The sequence below is a fragment of the Notothenia rossii genome, assembly GCF_949606895.1.
Source record: "Notothenia rossii genome assembly, chromosome: 8".
NCBI lineage: Eukaryota > Metazoa > Chordata > Actinopteri > Perciformes > Nototheniidae > Notothenia > Notothenia rossii.
In genome coordinates this window covers 9,955,799-9,972,502 of record NC_136906.1, presented here as the reverse complement: position 1 = coordinate 9,972,502, position 16,704 = coordinate 9,955,799, and the positions used below count along the sequence as shown (strand labels likewise).

Here is a 16,704-nt window from a genome sequence, read left to right as displayed (position 1 = left end):
TCATTTCAACAGGAATTTATTGGAATTTGAACAGTTTCACTATACCTCCTGTCACAGAGAGTCATCCACTGGATTTATTTGCACATTCAAAATATCATTTTTCTCTTTCGGAGGACATATAGACATGGAAAAAATATAAAGGTATGACATTAAGTTATCACATTCTGAACTGAATGCAATAAAAGTAAGATAAAGCTTGCATGGGTTTACAGAAAGTATTTCCTGCATTTAGAGATATTAGTTTTTTTAACCCAAACCATTTTTTTTAAATTACATTCAAAAACAAAGTGCTAAACAGACAAATAAATCAGATCAATACATAACAAATAGAAGATATAAAAAACAATTAGGGATTTTAACGTGATGGAGGCTTTCAGAGAGCTGCTCCAGTAGGCCAATAATAATAATAATTTTCACATATTTTTGGGATAGGCTACAGAGATTTGAGAGCTTATAAAAAAGCATTCCCATATAACACATTGTATTCACTTTGCTCCTAAACTGGGGAACACTACCAGGAAATAGCAGAGGCCAATTTAGCGGACATTTTTCAACAGCAGTTGAAGACGCATCTTTTCAGATTAGGTTTTTATGAGCAACACCCTCCTTTTAAATGGAGTTCTAGTCTTTATTATTGACTTCATTTGATATTGTTTTATTTATTTTTGTAAGGTTTTTTAGGTTTTAACTTAATTCATTTAGTCTTTTTTTCGATAGGAATCATTCTCTTTCTTCATTGTTTTTGTTATACCTTTTACCTTGTGTCTTAACCCATTAAAATACTATTTTATCATAACAACATCTTATAACATCTGATCTGAGGGATATTACTTTTTGTTTGCTTTGATTTGTGATGTGTGCCATTTTGAGCTGCTCCTGCTGTATGAAGAGTGCTATATAAATAAAGATTCATTATAACTCAGAAGACAAGATGTGATATCTGAGCTGAAGCTTTACAGCTCTCTGATATTTAGATAAGCACACTTTCAAATTCCTCAGAAGACTTGGAGCTCATCCTTCTTCCTCTTAGCTCGCCTACATAGACGTGTGAGGAGGTGTGTCGCACCATCGAGCCACAATCAAATGGCATATTAAATGACTGTTACTCCACTACTACTTGCCTTGTTTTGACACAACTTATTTCCTTCTATGATAGTGCTTGTTGAACAGGAAATGTAAAAAGAATACAAAATAGCTGCAGCATCACTCCACCAACCTGCCTGTATTCAAAGTGATTGTTGTGTGTGGTATACGTACCAAAAATCCCTGGAAAAAGGGTCTTCACACCGAGTGTATTGATTAAATAAAGCACATTTTGCTTTGGGGCAACACAAACAAAACCAATTCCACGATCTCTGTTCTGTTTTATTGCCCTCTGGTGGTCATTTTATATAAAAGAAAGATGAATTCTCTTTGTATGGGGAAGCAGGTAATTTTAAATAACGTAAAATAAGAAAATAGGGGAACCAAAAAACCTCAGAGAATGTACCAGCTTCTGATTCTTATGCCTGCTTCAATGCATGATAGAAAGTAAAACGAATAACCCTATAATCCAACAGTTAAATAAGCTACTCAAAATGCATTTGTTTATGTTTCATTTTGTCATATTAGTTGATGTGCAGTTTCTTGAAAATATCCACAATTAAAACAGTATTTGAAACTCTGACTTAGAAATATATACTTTATGCCCGCCATGAAATACGAAGGCTGGTTCAATTCATTCTTGATGAACTTTTCGATGTTCTCTCAGAGCCCTTCATAGGTGGTGTTGACAACATCTGATTGTTAAAGGCCGAGAGGACGAGTCAAAAGGTATGCTTCCTCTTTCCAAAAAACATTCATAGACACGGTGCATTGTTTGCCCAGAATCAGACGAGGAAGTGACATATGATGATAAGATCTCAGGTTCCTCTTTGTATCCCGTTTAAACTCACTGCCAGTTCACAGCAGGAGACAGAAACTCGTCTTGTTGGGCACACAGACGGACGCGGAGAGGCAGACCGTCCTTTTGAAAGCTCAGGTGGGAACTACACTTTCCATTCAGGTTGTCGTGAACTCAGATATATGGCTCTGTTGTCGATAGGATTGACATGGAAGCATATTTTTATATGATGAAATGTCTACCATAAAGTGCTTTTAGTTTGTCTCTGCTCCTAGACTTGGTCATAGCTCCTCAGTGTTTTAAATATACCTGAAAAGTTTTGAACAAGTATAGGATCTCTGACGTCACTTCATCACATGTAAAGGACGATAATTAGAAAATGACTGATACGAGTTCAACAAGATTTACTGTACTGCACATAACAGTTAAAGGTAGGCCTGTTCACCCATACTGTATTTATATGTTTTTATGACCTCTATTCTGTTGATTACCATTGTTCATGTCAATCAAATATGTACGGTTAAATGTCAAGTATTTCATTTCACATTTTGTTTTGATCTTATTCTATTCATGTCTGTAGTTTATGTATTTCTGCATTTTACTTTTAATTCCTGTTTAGTATTTTGTATGATAGTTCCTTATTTGGTATGAGACACAGCAAGAGGAAACGGTTGTATTTTCATACAACTTGTTAGACAAGCTAGACAGAGTTGTGTAGTCTAAATCAAGTCAGGGGAACATTTTATTCGTAAACGACATGAAGTACAACAGTGACGAATAGCATTTGAGTCAGCATAGCAACAGCATTTAATATCGACAACCTTCACATCTGTGCCTATACAACACCATCGTGTGCATTAAGGATCGAAAATAACCATCGATTAGCACATCAGGAGAATCCCAGTATCCATAGTTACAACAAAACGTAGCAAAAGGCGTTCAGTATGGAAGACATATCAACATGTGAGATGGGAACAAACATTGAACGAATAATTGTGTTTTTTTTCAGTATATTTCCCCGAGCAGAAGGCTTGAACCTGACAGAAATACACACTTTGAAGTTTACTCAGAGGACAAAAAGGGGGTGCTTGTTCACAGCTTTTAAATGGGAAAATATCAAAATATGTTGTACATGTACATCAAGACCACAGTGCTTTTTTAGCCAGTTGAGTAAATACACACATATTTCACATTAATGCTGGCTATTTTTTTTGTACATCCTTCCTTTAAAGCAGCCATCCGTTTCCAATTACTTTGGTTCAGTACATAAACAACCTAAGAGCCCACCATAGTTCTTTTTTTCTTGGTTGTCTTTCTAAAAAGTGATGCACCTTAAGCATGGAGCCACTCAAAGACCACCTTTTTGGTACATTCAGGTGCTGGTTCAACACTCAAGCTTTAAAGACTTCAACATGTTTTTTCTGTCAATTGAAATAAAAACCGTAGCAGAATATGTTTGTTCAGTCTGGTGCTTCTGGTCTAGTGCTATGGTATATATTAAAAGGGTCAGTACATTTAAATAAAACACAATAATAACTGTAGGAAAGAAAAATCCAAACTAAATGCTACAATATATAAACCGGGTTTCATTTATGTTACAGGCGCAATAAAGTGGAAGTCAATAGAATTTCATTTGTTGATTAAATCTTTTACATTGGAAATTCTGCAGGGACATATTTACATTTTTTGAGCCGCTCATTTGACTTTTTCAAACAAAACATATCAAAACTTTGAGGACCATAAATGAGATTCCATTAACCTCCACTGTACAGAGGTACCAGCAGAAACAAACAGAAGCACTTAACCAAAACGATGTTCTCTAACAGAAGGTAGGGAAACATATGTTGTCATCATTTAGTTGAACTAGCCCCCGTAATATATACACAACATAAACGTACCATTCATTTCTACCAGTGTTGAAAACCTTTTTGTATCACATAGGACATTTGACCAAGCATCCAAATATTAATAATTAAAAAAAAGGTGCATAAAATCAGTTTGGGCAACGATAAGCAAAAAAAGTGTTGACTCTGGTTTGAAATAACACGCATTTAATGCAACGATGTCACAGCCCCGTCACAGATGGAGAATTGTTAGTAAAGCACAAACGCTTGATACTGGAGAACTGTTTCTCTTATGTATTGCTGTTGAAGCTCATTCCTTAGATGAGGTAACGAGGTGTAAGACAAAATAATTGTTTAAATATAAAGCATTTTTTGCAAAAGTTGGAAAAAGCGCAGCGTGACAAGGAGTGCAAAAGAAGTTTAATTTAATAACTAGATAGTATTAACTTTTGTAACTTCTTTAAATGATACATGTAGTCCTGACATACAACACATGGATCATGGCGTTAGCATGTTTTTCAGCACTGGGTAGGAGTGCTCCTGCTTCAGTCCCTGACCCACCCACCTCTCCCTCCTCTTCCTCCTCTCCCTCTGAGCTTTAGTCGTCCGTGGTGATGTTGCGGAACAGGTACGCCATGGACTCTCCGTTGTGGATGCGCCGGATGGCCTCGGCTAATATCATGCTGACGTCCACCGTCTTGATTTTGGGACACTGTAGCTTCTGTACTTCATGGGGGACTGTGTTGGTTACCACCACCTGAGGGGGGGGGGGGGGGGGGTGCAAAAAAAAAGGTGCATTATTTTCATGCTGATAAACAAAAGACCTTCAGGATCACAGATTGAAGGGGGCCCAATTGTGCTAATTTTCAGAGCCCAGTCAGCGGCTATGATTGGTCAACAGTTTAGAGTGTTGGAGCGCTAGCCAATAAGCGCAAGTGGTAAGCAGTGATGTCACTGTGTTATAAAACTAAACAAAAGAGTGCAATGGAGGCGTTTCAGGCAGGGGGGGGGGGGGGAGAAACTCACAAAGGGAACTTTGGGATTTTATCCTTTGCAGACCATTTACATGCACACAAATCCTTTATAACACACTACAGGAAAGGGTAACCCGCAAAAGCATAACAGGTAAACATGGTTTTTAAACACTTACTCTGATCATGCTTAGAAACTGACTGCAGGTGAAATTAAACACCTTTTTATTCCAGTATATTGCTATTAATCAGATTTGACCATAACACAACAAGTTGACGGTAACTATTGTTTTTTTAAAACCTGTATAGTTAGGAGGAACTGAAAATGTACAGAAATACAAATACAACTGCAATACAATGCTACTTTCCTTATTGTCATTAGAGCTAATGTCATGTAACATAACAAGTCCGCAAAAGAAGAACATTAGAAGGAAGTATCATCTTTCTTTGTTTCACATTGCGTTCATAAAGAACAAATGAAAACAAAAGATGTTGGTGTTTGCTGGTTTAAAATAAATTGGCCTTTGGTTACTTCCTTATTTATATTTTACAGCTTTGCCACAACACATTCATAAAAAAAAAAAATCAACAATAACAGCTTTTACTGATTTAAATTAACTACGCAATATTGTAAAAAAGCGTTGCCGCGGACTCACCTCATCGATGGCGGATTCCTCGATGAGGCGTGGAGCGTCGGCCGACAGTAAGCCGTGTGTGGCCATGATATAAATCTTATACGCTCCTCTCTCTTTCAGGATCTCTGCAGCAGCAACAAAGTCTCCCACATCGTCTATAATGTCATCCTGGAAGAAGCAAAAACAAACAGCAACGTAATAATTACACCCCTGCCTCTTTGTCTTTGGTAATGCGCTGTAACAGTGCATGTAAGTAGCCTGGGGTAATAGCAGGAACATATAAGAACAAGTACTGCCTTAACATCAAGACGGTGAATTGATTCAATAATGTCCGTTATATATGAATATCGATCATTAGCCTTCATTAGCAACCCATAAGCTACTAATAATGCCACACATTAGACATTAGCAGCAAAACCCTCTTGTTCACTACATTTAGCAAGCGCAGTTTTTATTTATAATATTGCTTCATTGACAAAAGAGAAAAATGTCTTAAAAATATTTTTTATAATCTAATATATGTTTTTAATCGACGGTTTGGTTGAATACTCAGTTCTGATTAGTACATTTCAGAGGTTGTTAATACTCGATAACAGACAGCTACTAAGGAAAGCATGACCGTTGCTAAGGAGGATACGTCATATCAATCCGCAGAAAGAAGTCCGGTCGGTTTAACGTCTGCTGCCGTTAACAAACATGAGTTTTTATCCATCAGGAAACAATATGGAATACTTTTTGATTATTCACTTTTAAATGACAAAGGAGAAAAAAGTGCTATAATAATAATAATAATAATAATAATAATAATAATAATAATAATGCTCAAACATGGCAGGGCAGCTGACCGTCAGCTCATCACGGCATCTTACCACAATGATGGCAATCCTCCCTCCCACGTCTCCGACTACAGTGATGGGGGGTTTCTCCTTGGCCATCATTACTGTAGAGGAAAGCAGAGCGTGTTACCTGTGAGAGAACTTCCAAGAGGTTATGAGTGTGCTGTATTTCACCCAATGGAAAATAAATCTCTGTAGATTGGGTCAAATGGGTTGAGAAAACGTTTTGCAATCAAGGCAAATTGTGCACCCCTGGATTATGGGCTTGTTATTGGATGATGTAAATGATTAGTAGAGATTCTGTTGTTATAATGCGGTCACAAATTAAAATAAGTTTAGAAAATGTTCCCCCCATTGTACCCCACCTACCCCTACGAGATTAAAGTGAAATGCATAACTGAGTACAGCACATGCCATGCAAAAATCAAAAAGGACAGTTTCTCTATTTTCTGCCCAGGATACCCAATAACACAAAGCCTGAGGCCGGGCTGTGGCAGGCTGCATATGAACCGATATGCAGCAGACAGTCGTATTTCACACAGGACCACAGTGCACGACGAGGGGTTCTTCAAACACACTTGCCAATGTTCTGGGGTCAGTCCTCAGTCGAACATCACAGCTGCCAGCGACTACTTTTACATGCACACAATAATCTGTTTGTATCTCACATGCCGATCACAGGAGATGCAGCAGCTGTATTTTTTGACCAATGTCATAAGATAAACTATTTATTGGCAGCTACATTTTATGTTGTAAGAGTAAATGATTTCCTGATTCCGGATAAGGCTCAGATATTGATAGCTATGCAGCTTTGTTTATCGTTGTGAATACTTCCGTGAAAGGTTGCAAATCTATTCATGCAATCCTATCCACCACTATGCTACAAGCAACAACATGTGTGTTCCTCTGAGGGGATTATTTCTCTAATCAAACTAATTGTTGATCCAAGTTGATGCAGTTTCTCAAAGTTTAAGAGGACTCCGTCAATCCAAAACCAAAAGATGCAGCTCTACTTTGCTCATGACAAACATCCAAGAGTCAATCAGCTGGAAGTATACAAATTGTCCAAATAAAGCTTAAGTAGAAGCATTATGACACAACCTGGTAAAGACAACATCAACAGGCTCTACCTTGTGACAGACTTAATAATGTGTGTAACCTACAACTACACTTTTTTTGATAACAATGTTTTAAAAGTTGCATTTGAAGTACTGTTGTGCATGTGAATGTAGTAATTCAAAGGGAATAAGGAGACAATCCACTGGTAAACAATCAGCCAGCCAAGCCGATTGTAGAGGAAAACAGATATCGAAGCAGAGACAGGAGGAGCATGCCTTGCAGAACGCTTGGCTGAATACCGTGAGCCGCACAGCATCAGAAACCTGCCAGTGTCACATTCAGACTTTTTTCTCACTATTAACAAAAAACAGCAAAAGCCATGTTGTTAGCAGTATACACACACTTCTCTAAAATATGGTTTACAGCTTGCTGAGATACTGAAACGAGTCACCTGAGAAATATCTGATCAGATATCTTGAAATGATTTAAAATAAAAATCAACATTATCCTGATAGATTTGAATAGCTTTTGAACGGCTCATTCCGACAGCAGGTTAGCATTGCATTCCAGAAATCACACGGATTAAAGTGGGAGACTACACTTTATATTATTGTTGATAGAATAAGTTCTGGTATTATAACTAAAGTAAGGAAATCAAACTTTGATTTGACTTGCTTAAAACGTGTCAACAATTCCATTCATAATGCTTCTTCTTCTTCTTCTTCGCATCATTACATGTTAGGATTCAAAAAGCATGCTTTGGTCTTCTCCTCACATGCAATATGACCAAAAGTTAATCAGGTTTTGAAGAGCGGGGGAAGGGGGGGGGGGTAATCAGGGTGCACCATGTGTTGATTGGCAAGATGAGTCCAGATAGTCAAGGGAAAAAAAAAAAAGTCAAATGATAACGTTTGGCATGGTTCTGGTTTGATTGATGGATTTTGAAATTAAATCAGAACACAACACAACCAAGAGGAGTTTGGCCATCTTGTAGAACAACTGTCTGGAATCTTAGACAAGTGGAGAAAACATTTATTTCAAGTCATGCAAGCAGCAGCATACTGTAGCCGATTCCAGAGGTTCTCTCAATGCAAACCTGCCTGTGTGCACTACAAATCACTTTTTTTTTTTACAAACTCCCCCTCCAGAATCCAGACTGTTTTTTCACAACATGCAACACAAACCCTTTGTCTACACATGCACCAATTGAGGAACCATTTGAAGAGGAATCATTTCATAGTCAGATGGAAGTTATGTTTTACGGTCGTACTTGGGAGCTCTATGCCGGGGAACGGAGCTTGTTGTTTGCCTGCTATTACCAACAAATAAACACCACGTTAACACAAATGCACAAATATTTGACATGACAAACACATGATGCCGAGACTTGGAAAATCCTCCCGCTAGGTAGGCAGATTAAAAAAATATTTCATAGCAACTAATCAGATTAGATTTGAGAAGACTTTTTATAGTTTAAGATATTTAGGAAGTTTCAAAGGAGGATTTTTTAAGTCAAGGGTGAACACAAGTAAGAAATATTGTTACTAAATAATAAAGTGAATACCGGACGCAGTTACGTCGGAGTCATTTGCCAATGACACAATCGTTTCTCATACGGAATTATTCCAAAAGGCCTTACGGGAATAAACCCCGCAAATATGTCAAAGACGGTATGCCAGAGTCACGTTATAGTATAAATATTTAAAAAATAGAGCTACTTTCTTAGAAATAGGCAGGAACTATGATCTATGATTATTAAGCATGTCACTTTTTTTGCAAGTTAGGAGTTGCAGCTGGCGGAGGATGCAGCATGAGTAGAAGTAGTGTTGTATCTGTGGAATTAAAACATGCAGGGACACAGAAAAAATAAATTCCTTGGAATGTGGCGGATGGTATGAGTGAGAAACGGGAGACTCGTCCGAACCGGTTAGCACAAATAGGAGCTGGATCGGGCTGTGGGTGTCGTAAACTTGAAGCACTTAAGGATTTAACTGGCAGGAATAAGAAGAAGTGCCTTGCTTAATTGCAGCATGGTGTGACAAATAAAAAGGGAATCTAACTGTGAGAAACAATAAATATGTTATCTGTAGAGAGGGTCAAATCGAGCCGGTGTTTGACCTATTGATCTGTACAAATAAAAAAACAGCATTCTATAGAAATGGGTGTTCTTACGAGGAAGCTCCAGTCCCGTGTGTCCGGTGGTGTTGCGTACACAAGGTGGGGAGTGTCTGCCGTCGGCCATGTCGGACTCTGAACACTGAGCCTCGCCGTGAATCACAGCCAGACCCAGACGCAGGCGCTCTGCATAGGACTGCGCCCTAATGACGATAGAGATCAAAACACATATTTAGTCACATGGATTTCAAAAGACATTGGCATTTAAACAAAAGAACATGTGTAGGATTGGTAATCCTGGCATGAGACTGAAAACCCATAAAGTGTGTGGTTTTTCTTTTACATGTTTTGGTTACATGCCTGAAATATGATCTGTGGTTACCAACTGGAGAAGGTCTGAAGCTTCCATGTGTCATTAGAACAGCGGTTACTAGCAAGTGACTACATAAGACCACTAAATCTAAATTAGCCACATTTAGCTTAGTCATGCGCCCGTGATGTAGCTTGTTTTAAGTTAGCTTTTTACTTATAGCGCTTGCATTTACACTTTCACTATTAGAAAGAGAGTGTTCATATTTGAAGAATAACCTGCTGAACAAAATGTGCATGTATAATAAATGTGTGTTTGCCACTGATCTTATTTTCTGCAATATTCTAAAATCCAGTAGAAAAATGTAATGGTTCTTTGTTGAGGGAGCCCTTGCAATGCTAACTTCTGGATGGGCCGTCAAAAATAAATCTCTTTATTGTTTTTAAATGAAGACAGTTGAAACGTAATTCATCAAAACAATGCTAGCAGAAGGCAAGAAGTAGCGGAGGTTAAATGTGTTTATTTGTATCCTTCAGTTACCTCTTTGCTGCTGATGGGGACTTGGCCACAATGATGGCATTCCTGTAATCAGGAATCTGACAGAATGAAGGAAAATGGATGTCAATATTTACATCAATGTGATTGATTGGTTTGGTCAACAGGTGGGGTTAACAACACTTAGACTTAAACACACACACACAGATAAGACAATGGATTGATCACCTCTTCTTGGATGTACTGAATCAAGAAAGGAGAGGCACGCAGGTTGTCTACTGGGAAGCTGAAGAAGCCCTGGATCTCCTTCTGATGCAAGTCCATGGTGATAATATGGGTTATCCCTTTGGGGTAAAATACAGATTAATAGCCGGGTCTTCCCCCCCCCCCATTTAACACAGGTACACAGTCAACTGTTCATTTGTGAACATCAAATGAAACACTACTGATGGAGAGGGATAAAAAGACAGGCACACAAATCACAGGTGCTGATGAGTTGGGTTCTCTTTACCTGCTTTTGCTAGCATTGAAGCTAACAACTTGCTAACTATTGAGCCCCTCTTCCTCATCTTGCACTGTTTGCTGTAGGGGAAGTAAGGGATGACTCCAATGATGTTCTTTGCACAAGAGGTCTTGAGGGCGTAGGCCATTACCAGCAGCTCCATAATAGCCGTGTTTACATCTCTGTTTGCATGAAAAATAATAAAAAAGACATGTTTAGTGATAACCAAATAAACTGTTCAAAGCTGTGGTTTGTGCTGATGTTAGACTCACCGCGGTATGGTCTGGATGATGAAGATAGTTTGTCCACGAACTGATTCTTTCACATCCACTCTAGTTTCTGTTGTGATAGGGAAATTAGGGACAGAATCATTTGATTAAGCAAAGCTGCATCTTAATTTCACTGCCGTCTAAAACTGATGACTTTTTGTACTTTGTCACTAACTGTTCACCTTCAAAAACATGTAGTGCAACCCACAGGACAACTATGCAAGAGCCATAAAAGCAGAGTCGTATAAGTTTAAATAATGGGAAGAATTTAGCAAATGTATCAGTCACTGATGATAGGTATGTGCACTGGACATGTTCAGTTTGTAGTATTATGCAGGTAGTCATACTTGGTTACGGTAACCAGTAAAGTGAGGTAGTCTATGAATTGAGTGCAGTTGTTTGTGTAGAAGGAGGGTGGGGGTCAAGCATGGTGGCAGCTAGGTGTTAAGCTTTTCAGCAATCTACAAAATATGGTATAGCAACCTTACTGATTTTTTAAAATCTCACTCAACATGTTTATTTTCCCAGCCACTTTAAAGGGACCACACTTGACCTCGTGCTGACCAAGTTGTGGAACTCCTGTCTAAGAATCCCAGGCAGATTAAATTAATAACCTGTTTAAAATGTCTTCTAAAGTCACTTGTAATTATGTTTTCTATCCTTTACTAATTGGGTACTATCAAAAAAGGTTCTAAAGAATAGAAATCCTGAAATGTATAACTACCAAACATTTTTGTTGTTAGCAGGAATGTGTTTTTAATATTCTCCTCACCTCTGTTAGATTCCTGAAAGACCACAGACTTCCCCAGTTCAACTCCCAGCCTCCTGTGAGATAGATAGATAGATAGATAGATAGATAGATAGATAGATAGATAGATAGAAAGAAAGATAGATATGTATATTTTGTTACAGCAGCAATTGAAATCTTTAAAAAAGGTGTAGAAAAGTAAAACATAATAAAATACAAATAAATAAACAGCAGCAAGTAAATATACATATCTACAGTAGAAAGGACATGAACCACAGAGACAACTCAATATAATTTTCTAGATACAAATACACAATCGTGAGGTGCTCATTGTTTCCTTCATTGTTTTATGACTACACAGGCTCTCGTTTGGAACAGATTTGTATACAACATTTTGAGTAGTCAGCAACGCTGGAATAAAATGAAAAGATGCTTACTCCGTTATCTTCTTTGCCAATTCTGTGCATGCTACGGAGGAGTTTGCGGAAAAGACACGATAACCACTTTTAGCGACGTTCATCGTGGCAGAGCAGGTGGTTTACTTCTCACTGACAGGCAGAGGCTCCTTTTTGTCTCGGCGTCTGTTTCTGATTCTCTTCTAATGACGTTGTCGTTAGCTAAACGGCTAGCTAGCTACCTACCATACACTGTACCGCTAGGTTAGCAAATCACACGAAATGACCTCCAGTGTGCGACATAAACTCAGCTACAGCTAAACTTAAAATTAAACATTAAATACTGAGTTTATTTTACTTATTTGTCCAATTGCTTGCGGAAAAACGGACATAACTGTCACAATGTATCACTATAGCCTTACAACTGTGTTAGCACTGAACTACGGAATTCCCTTTGGGTCAATCTTGCCAAATACGCTTTGCGGAATATATATTTGTTTGAGGATGATACTGCGTCACATTAGCAGTGGGGGATAGTAACAAAGTACTTTTACTCAAGTACTGTACTGATATACAATTTTGATGTACTTTTATTAACCTGCGTATTCATTTTAATCCATTATTAAATACACTTTGACATATATTTATATGTTAAGATATCCAAAAGCAGTATATCAAATTAGTGAAAGTATCTCTGCATTTACCATTTGTGATAAAACCATTAGTCCAACTCTATTTTAGAGTAGTTGCACAAATAAATTGCTTAATATGTTGTTCTTACTCCAAACTAAATACTTGGTGTGCCAGTGTGACTGAAAGACATCTGAGTGAGATAATCCCTAAATAATGTAATACTCAAACCGTGCATTTACTCAAGAAGTCTTGTTTATACGTTATTATTTTATAATGTGTGCACAAATTAATGATTAGACTGATCTGATAAACTAATAAAGTGATCATCTAAGATTCATGGACTGATGACATTTTAATAGTTTGGTTAAAACTACAGGCAGACAGTCATAACAAGCCTCTGTTATTTATTTGATTATTGCCTTCAGGTGTTGATAGATAGATAACTATTTGCCTTTCTATAAATCATTTACTCATTGTAAATATGGGATTTCTGGCAGCCTATCAATAATACTCTAACTGTCCACCAGATGTCATTACTCATTAGCCCTGGATACCAAGTACAGTTATGTCTTATAGTCTTAATCCTTTTTGAGGAGGGTGTGTTGACAGTTTAGAATTATCCTTACTGTATGTTACTAGCCTGAACCAGCCCTGTGGGTGCAAACAGAGGTAATTGTTGTTGTTGTTGTTGTTGTTGTTGTTGTTGTTGTTGTTGTTGTTACACAATACGAAATCTTCTGCAGAAAGATAAAATGATACATGCAGAACGTGTCGATCCAGAATCATTGACCAACTCACTTTGTTTGTTTATCCAAAATGACCTGTGCACTTCTTACAGGAATTATGACATTTTAATGGGAGTGCCTGAGATTAACTTGTATTCGACTTTAACTTCCCATGGTTTCATTAATTACAATGTGGTTAGCTGGCATATCTTTAATTCTGCTGGCGGGCAAGATGTCAAATGTAATTCTCACAAAGTCACTCACAAAGGTAATTAAGATATTCGACACTCTGCAATACTGGAAATATTAGATGACTCCACCTAAAGCACAATCAAGTTCTTTCAGTAACTTGATTGTGATTGGTGTGCTCTTGAGGACTCTGTAAATGTTTGATATGAGTCAGTACGTTGTTGGCACCTACTGTACATTGTACCTCACCCAGTCAGGCAATAAATATCACCTCAATCTTGGCTTTTGTAAAAACATCTGATGTCTTTTAACTGCTCTCGTGTTTGTTTTCCTCAGTGTAAACGACCCTGTGTGCCGGGCCCACCCTGAACATTGAATAAGAACATTCTCAAGTTTTGAAAACAACCAAGATCTCCCTGACTGATATCCACAGCTGCAACAAAGAGAAAAGACATGAACAAGTTCAATGAGAGCTGTGTGGCTCTCTTCTTGAGGGTGTGTGAATATAATGGAAAGTGTAAAAATTGAGTGATAACACGCTCATATAATCTGTATCTTGTCAGAAGCACAGGAGTAACCAAATGAAATAGAAATCTGCCCTATTTCTGATAGACGTCATGCTTTTTAATTTTGTGTTTCTACATGCAGGGCTTTGCGAGAAATCACAGGTTAATCTCCTGGATGGTGATGATGGAGGTAAAAGGTCATAGTGTGGTCCGTTATCTTTGTTTTCCAACGTCATAATCTTTCATTGAATCCACGCTCGAGCCTCCATGTAATACATATCTGACTCTTTTATTAAGGATTTGTTCTTTATCTCATTATGTTCTCATCAAACACCACCTACAAAGGTGAGGTGGGCAGAGTGAGAAATAAAGAGGGAGAGAGAGGAAAGGGAGAGTATAAAAGAGAGAGTAGAGGCTCCTCCTTGTCCGCTGCGTGTGTTTCTTGTGTGTTTTTCAGGCTGTTCTTCACTCACACTCTCGCTCAGCAGAGATTCAGAGGTGGAGAGCAAAGCATCTCACTGAGAAGAAAAAAAACAGGGGGGAAGGGAAACAGATTTCCATCCTCTCTCACCAGGAAAGAGACATATACAAGAGATAAGGTATAAATATAGTGTTTATTTTGAAGGAGGTTGGGTTCTCTCATTAGCCCTGCCTTCTGCACGTGCTCAGCCCTGCACTTCTGTGTTCCCAGATGGAGAGGATGCAGGGAGAGGCAGAGGGGGACCACCTGGAGAGACCAAGCCCACTGACTGACAAGGAGAAGGTGATGATCCAGGACTCCTGGGCAAAAGTCTACGAGAACTGCGATGACGCCGGGGTGGCCATACTCGTCAGGTATTTCTTTAGTCTTACTCTCCTGTTTTGAAATGTTGAGTTAGGAAGATATTTCCTTTTTTTTCTGTTAAAACAAGGCATTGCACATAATGTGAATATAAAAAAAAGTAGAACATAAACTAACATAACATATAAACATCTCAAAATTGAAAAAAAACATAACAGAAAAGTATACATGTTGACTGTCAAATCTGCCGAATAAACAGTGTGAAGGGCCAAATTACAGCAAAAATATAAAATTAGGATGTTATTTACATTAAGTGAGCAAGGAATAACATATTACATTAAATATATATTTGTTTCTCTAATTCTGACAATAATAGAAGTCTTAAATGATGACCTTTCATCAATCTTCTCCCAATTTCCTCAACTTTAATTAGTCCACCAGCAATAAGGTAAAAATTGCATTCGGTCTCTTCCCCCCTCAGTAATATAACTGCACCTGCAAGGCTCACTGATAATTTTCTGCCACAGAAAACCGCAAAAATATCCACCTAAATCAATTTAAATCCAGGGATTATATCCTTCCTCCGAATTCAGCTGCCAAATTCTGATCTCGTTGACTTTACAAGTTTCCAGGCTGTAAAAAAAAAAGGAACTATTTTTGCATCTGATATTCTCGCCTCTACTCCTTTTTCTTAATCCTATTCCTCAAATAGTAGAGGAAGAGGATAAACATTGCAATCCATCAGTCAGACATCTTTGGCTCCCAAAGGGTTCCCTCCCAATGAGCGGGTCATGTTTTGAATGCCTGTTCAGAGGGCCGGGGAACCTGCAGCAGCTTGACTCCATCACTGGCAGTCAGAGCTCCGAAACGTCCCTCTTTTGTCTAAAATCACGGGATGAAAGAGTCCATCACAACATCACCACATGTGTTGCTCAATATTGTTCATGAATCATTCATGCTTAGCATGCAATCCTGTTTGAGGGTGTTGGTGTCACTGTTTTTATTGCTTTAAGGATGGAACATGCGGGAAAAACAACCGGGAAACATATTGTGAGCACAATGACTTTTTTTGACAAGTGTCTGGCAAGTCACGCTGTTGCCTTTATAATCCTATGATTGCAGCAGGTGAAAGTTGAGAGGGAGGTTAGCAGCCATGCAGGGTGCAACACGATTATATTTACAGCTTACTGACTTTTAGGATTTAGCTGCAGCACTTAAACACATCAAATCACTATCCCACTCTTTGATACGCATATTGAAACTATAACAATTAATTGAATGCACTTTCTTCTGCCACATTCCTCCACAAAAACCCTATGACCTTTCAGGAATTTGAGGAATGACAATCGTTTGATAAGCGTGACTGTGATAAATTCTCCTTTTAGTGGTAAAAAGCAAATCACTGTCGCTCTCCGTAACCTAGACTTGAACTTTAACCTTTTCAAACTCCAAAGCAGTTTATGACTCTGAAATTAAACATTTTCTCTGGATTTAGCTTTTCAGTTAGTCTCGACGAAAAGATAAGAAAGGATAAAGAGTCCATAAAAATACTAATGAGGCTATTTATATGCAACCACAGGTCATGCAATTACAAGAGAGAGAGATTAAACACCACGGCTCCTCATTAGTTTGCTACGAAACTGAACACTTTGCTTAGCTTCTATCTCTTCCCATTTCAGGCGTTTTAACTCTAATATCGAGCCGTATGCTTCACAGAAAAATATTTCCCTCGTTTTTGCGATAGTTGTTGCGGAGACAGTGGGAGATGGGACAACAGGTCTAGAAAGCAGCAACCAGATGCATTGGCGC

At 38.2% G+C, this 16,704-nt stretch overlaps 2 protein-coding genes across 4 annotated transcripts in view; one reads left to right on the top strand and one right to left on the bottom strand.

Annotated features, from left to right (window-relative positions):
- Positions 1-2,606: 2,606 nt before the first annotated feature.
- LOC307015002 (phosphoribosyl pyrophosphate synthase-associated protein 1) lies at positions 2,607-12,532 on the bottom strand. Of its 3 annotated transcripts, XM_079643322.1 has the most exons (11): positions 12,104-12,531; positions 11,691-11,743; positions 10,922-10,988; positions 10,659-10,831; positions 10,376-10,491; positions 10,193-10,248; positions 9,400-9,545; positions 8,498-8,539; positions 6,202-6,272; positions 5,354-5,500; positions 2,607-4,483 (listed from the first exon to the last, which is right to left on the bottom strand). In XM_079643322.1, the coding sequence occupies exons 1-11, from the start codon at positions 12,184-12,186 to the stop codon at positions 4,325-4,327; spliced, it is 1,113 nt and encodes a 370-aa protein (XP_079499448.1). In that variant the 5' UTR covers positions 12,187-12,531; the 3' UTR covers positions 2,607-4,324. The 3 variants fall into 3 exon arrangements, with proteins under 3 accessions (XP_079499448.1, XP_079499450.1, XP_079499449.1); XM_079643324.1 differs by lacking the exon at positions 11,691-11,743 and having other exon boundaries at positions 12,104-12,532; XM_079643323.1 differs by lacking the exon at positions 8,498-8,539 and having other exon boundaries at positions 12,104-12,529.
- Positions 12,533-14,416: 1,884 nt separating this feature from the next.
- LOC307016452 (cytoglobin-1-like) overlaps positions 14,417-16,704 on the top strand; it is a 5,904-nt gene continuing 3,616 nt past the window's right edge. The window contains exons 1-2 of the mRNA XM_079645570.1: positions 14,417-14,713; positions 14,806-14,948. Coding sequence (XP_079501696.1) covers positions 14,432-14,713; positions 14,806-14,948 — 425 coding nt within the window. The 5' untranslated portion in view covers positions 14,417-14,431. The remainder of the gene's footprint in view (positions 14,714-14,805; positions 14,949-16,704) is intronic.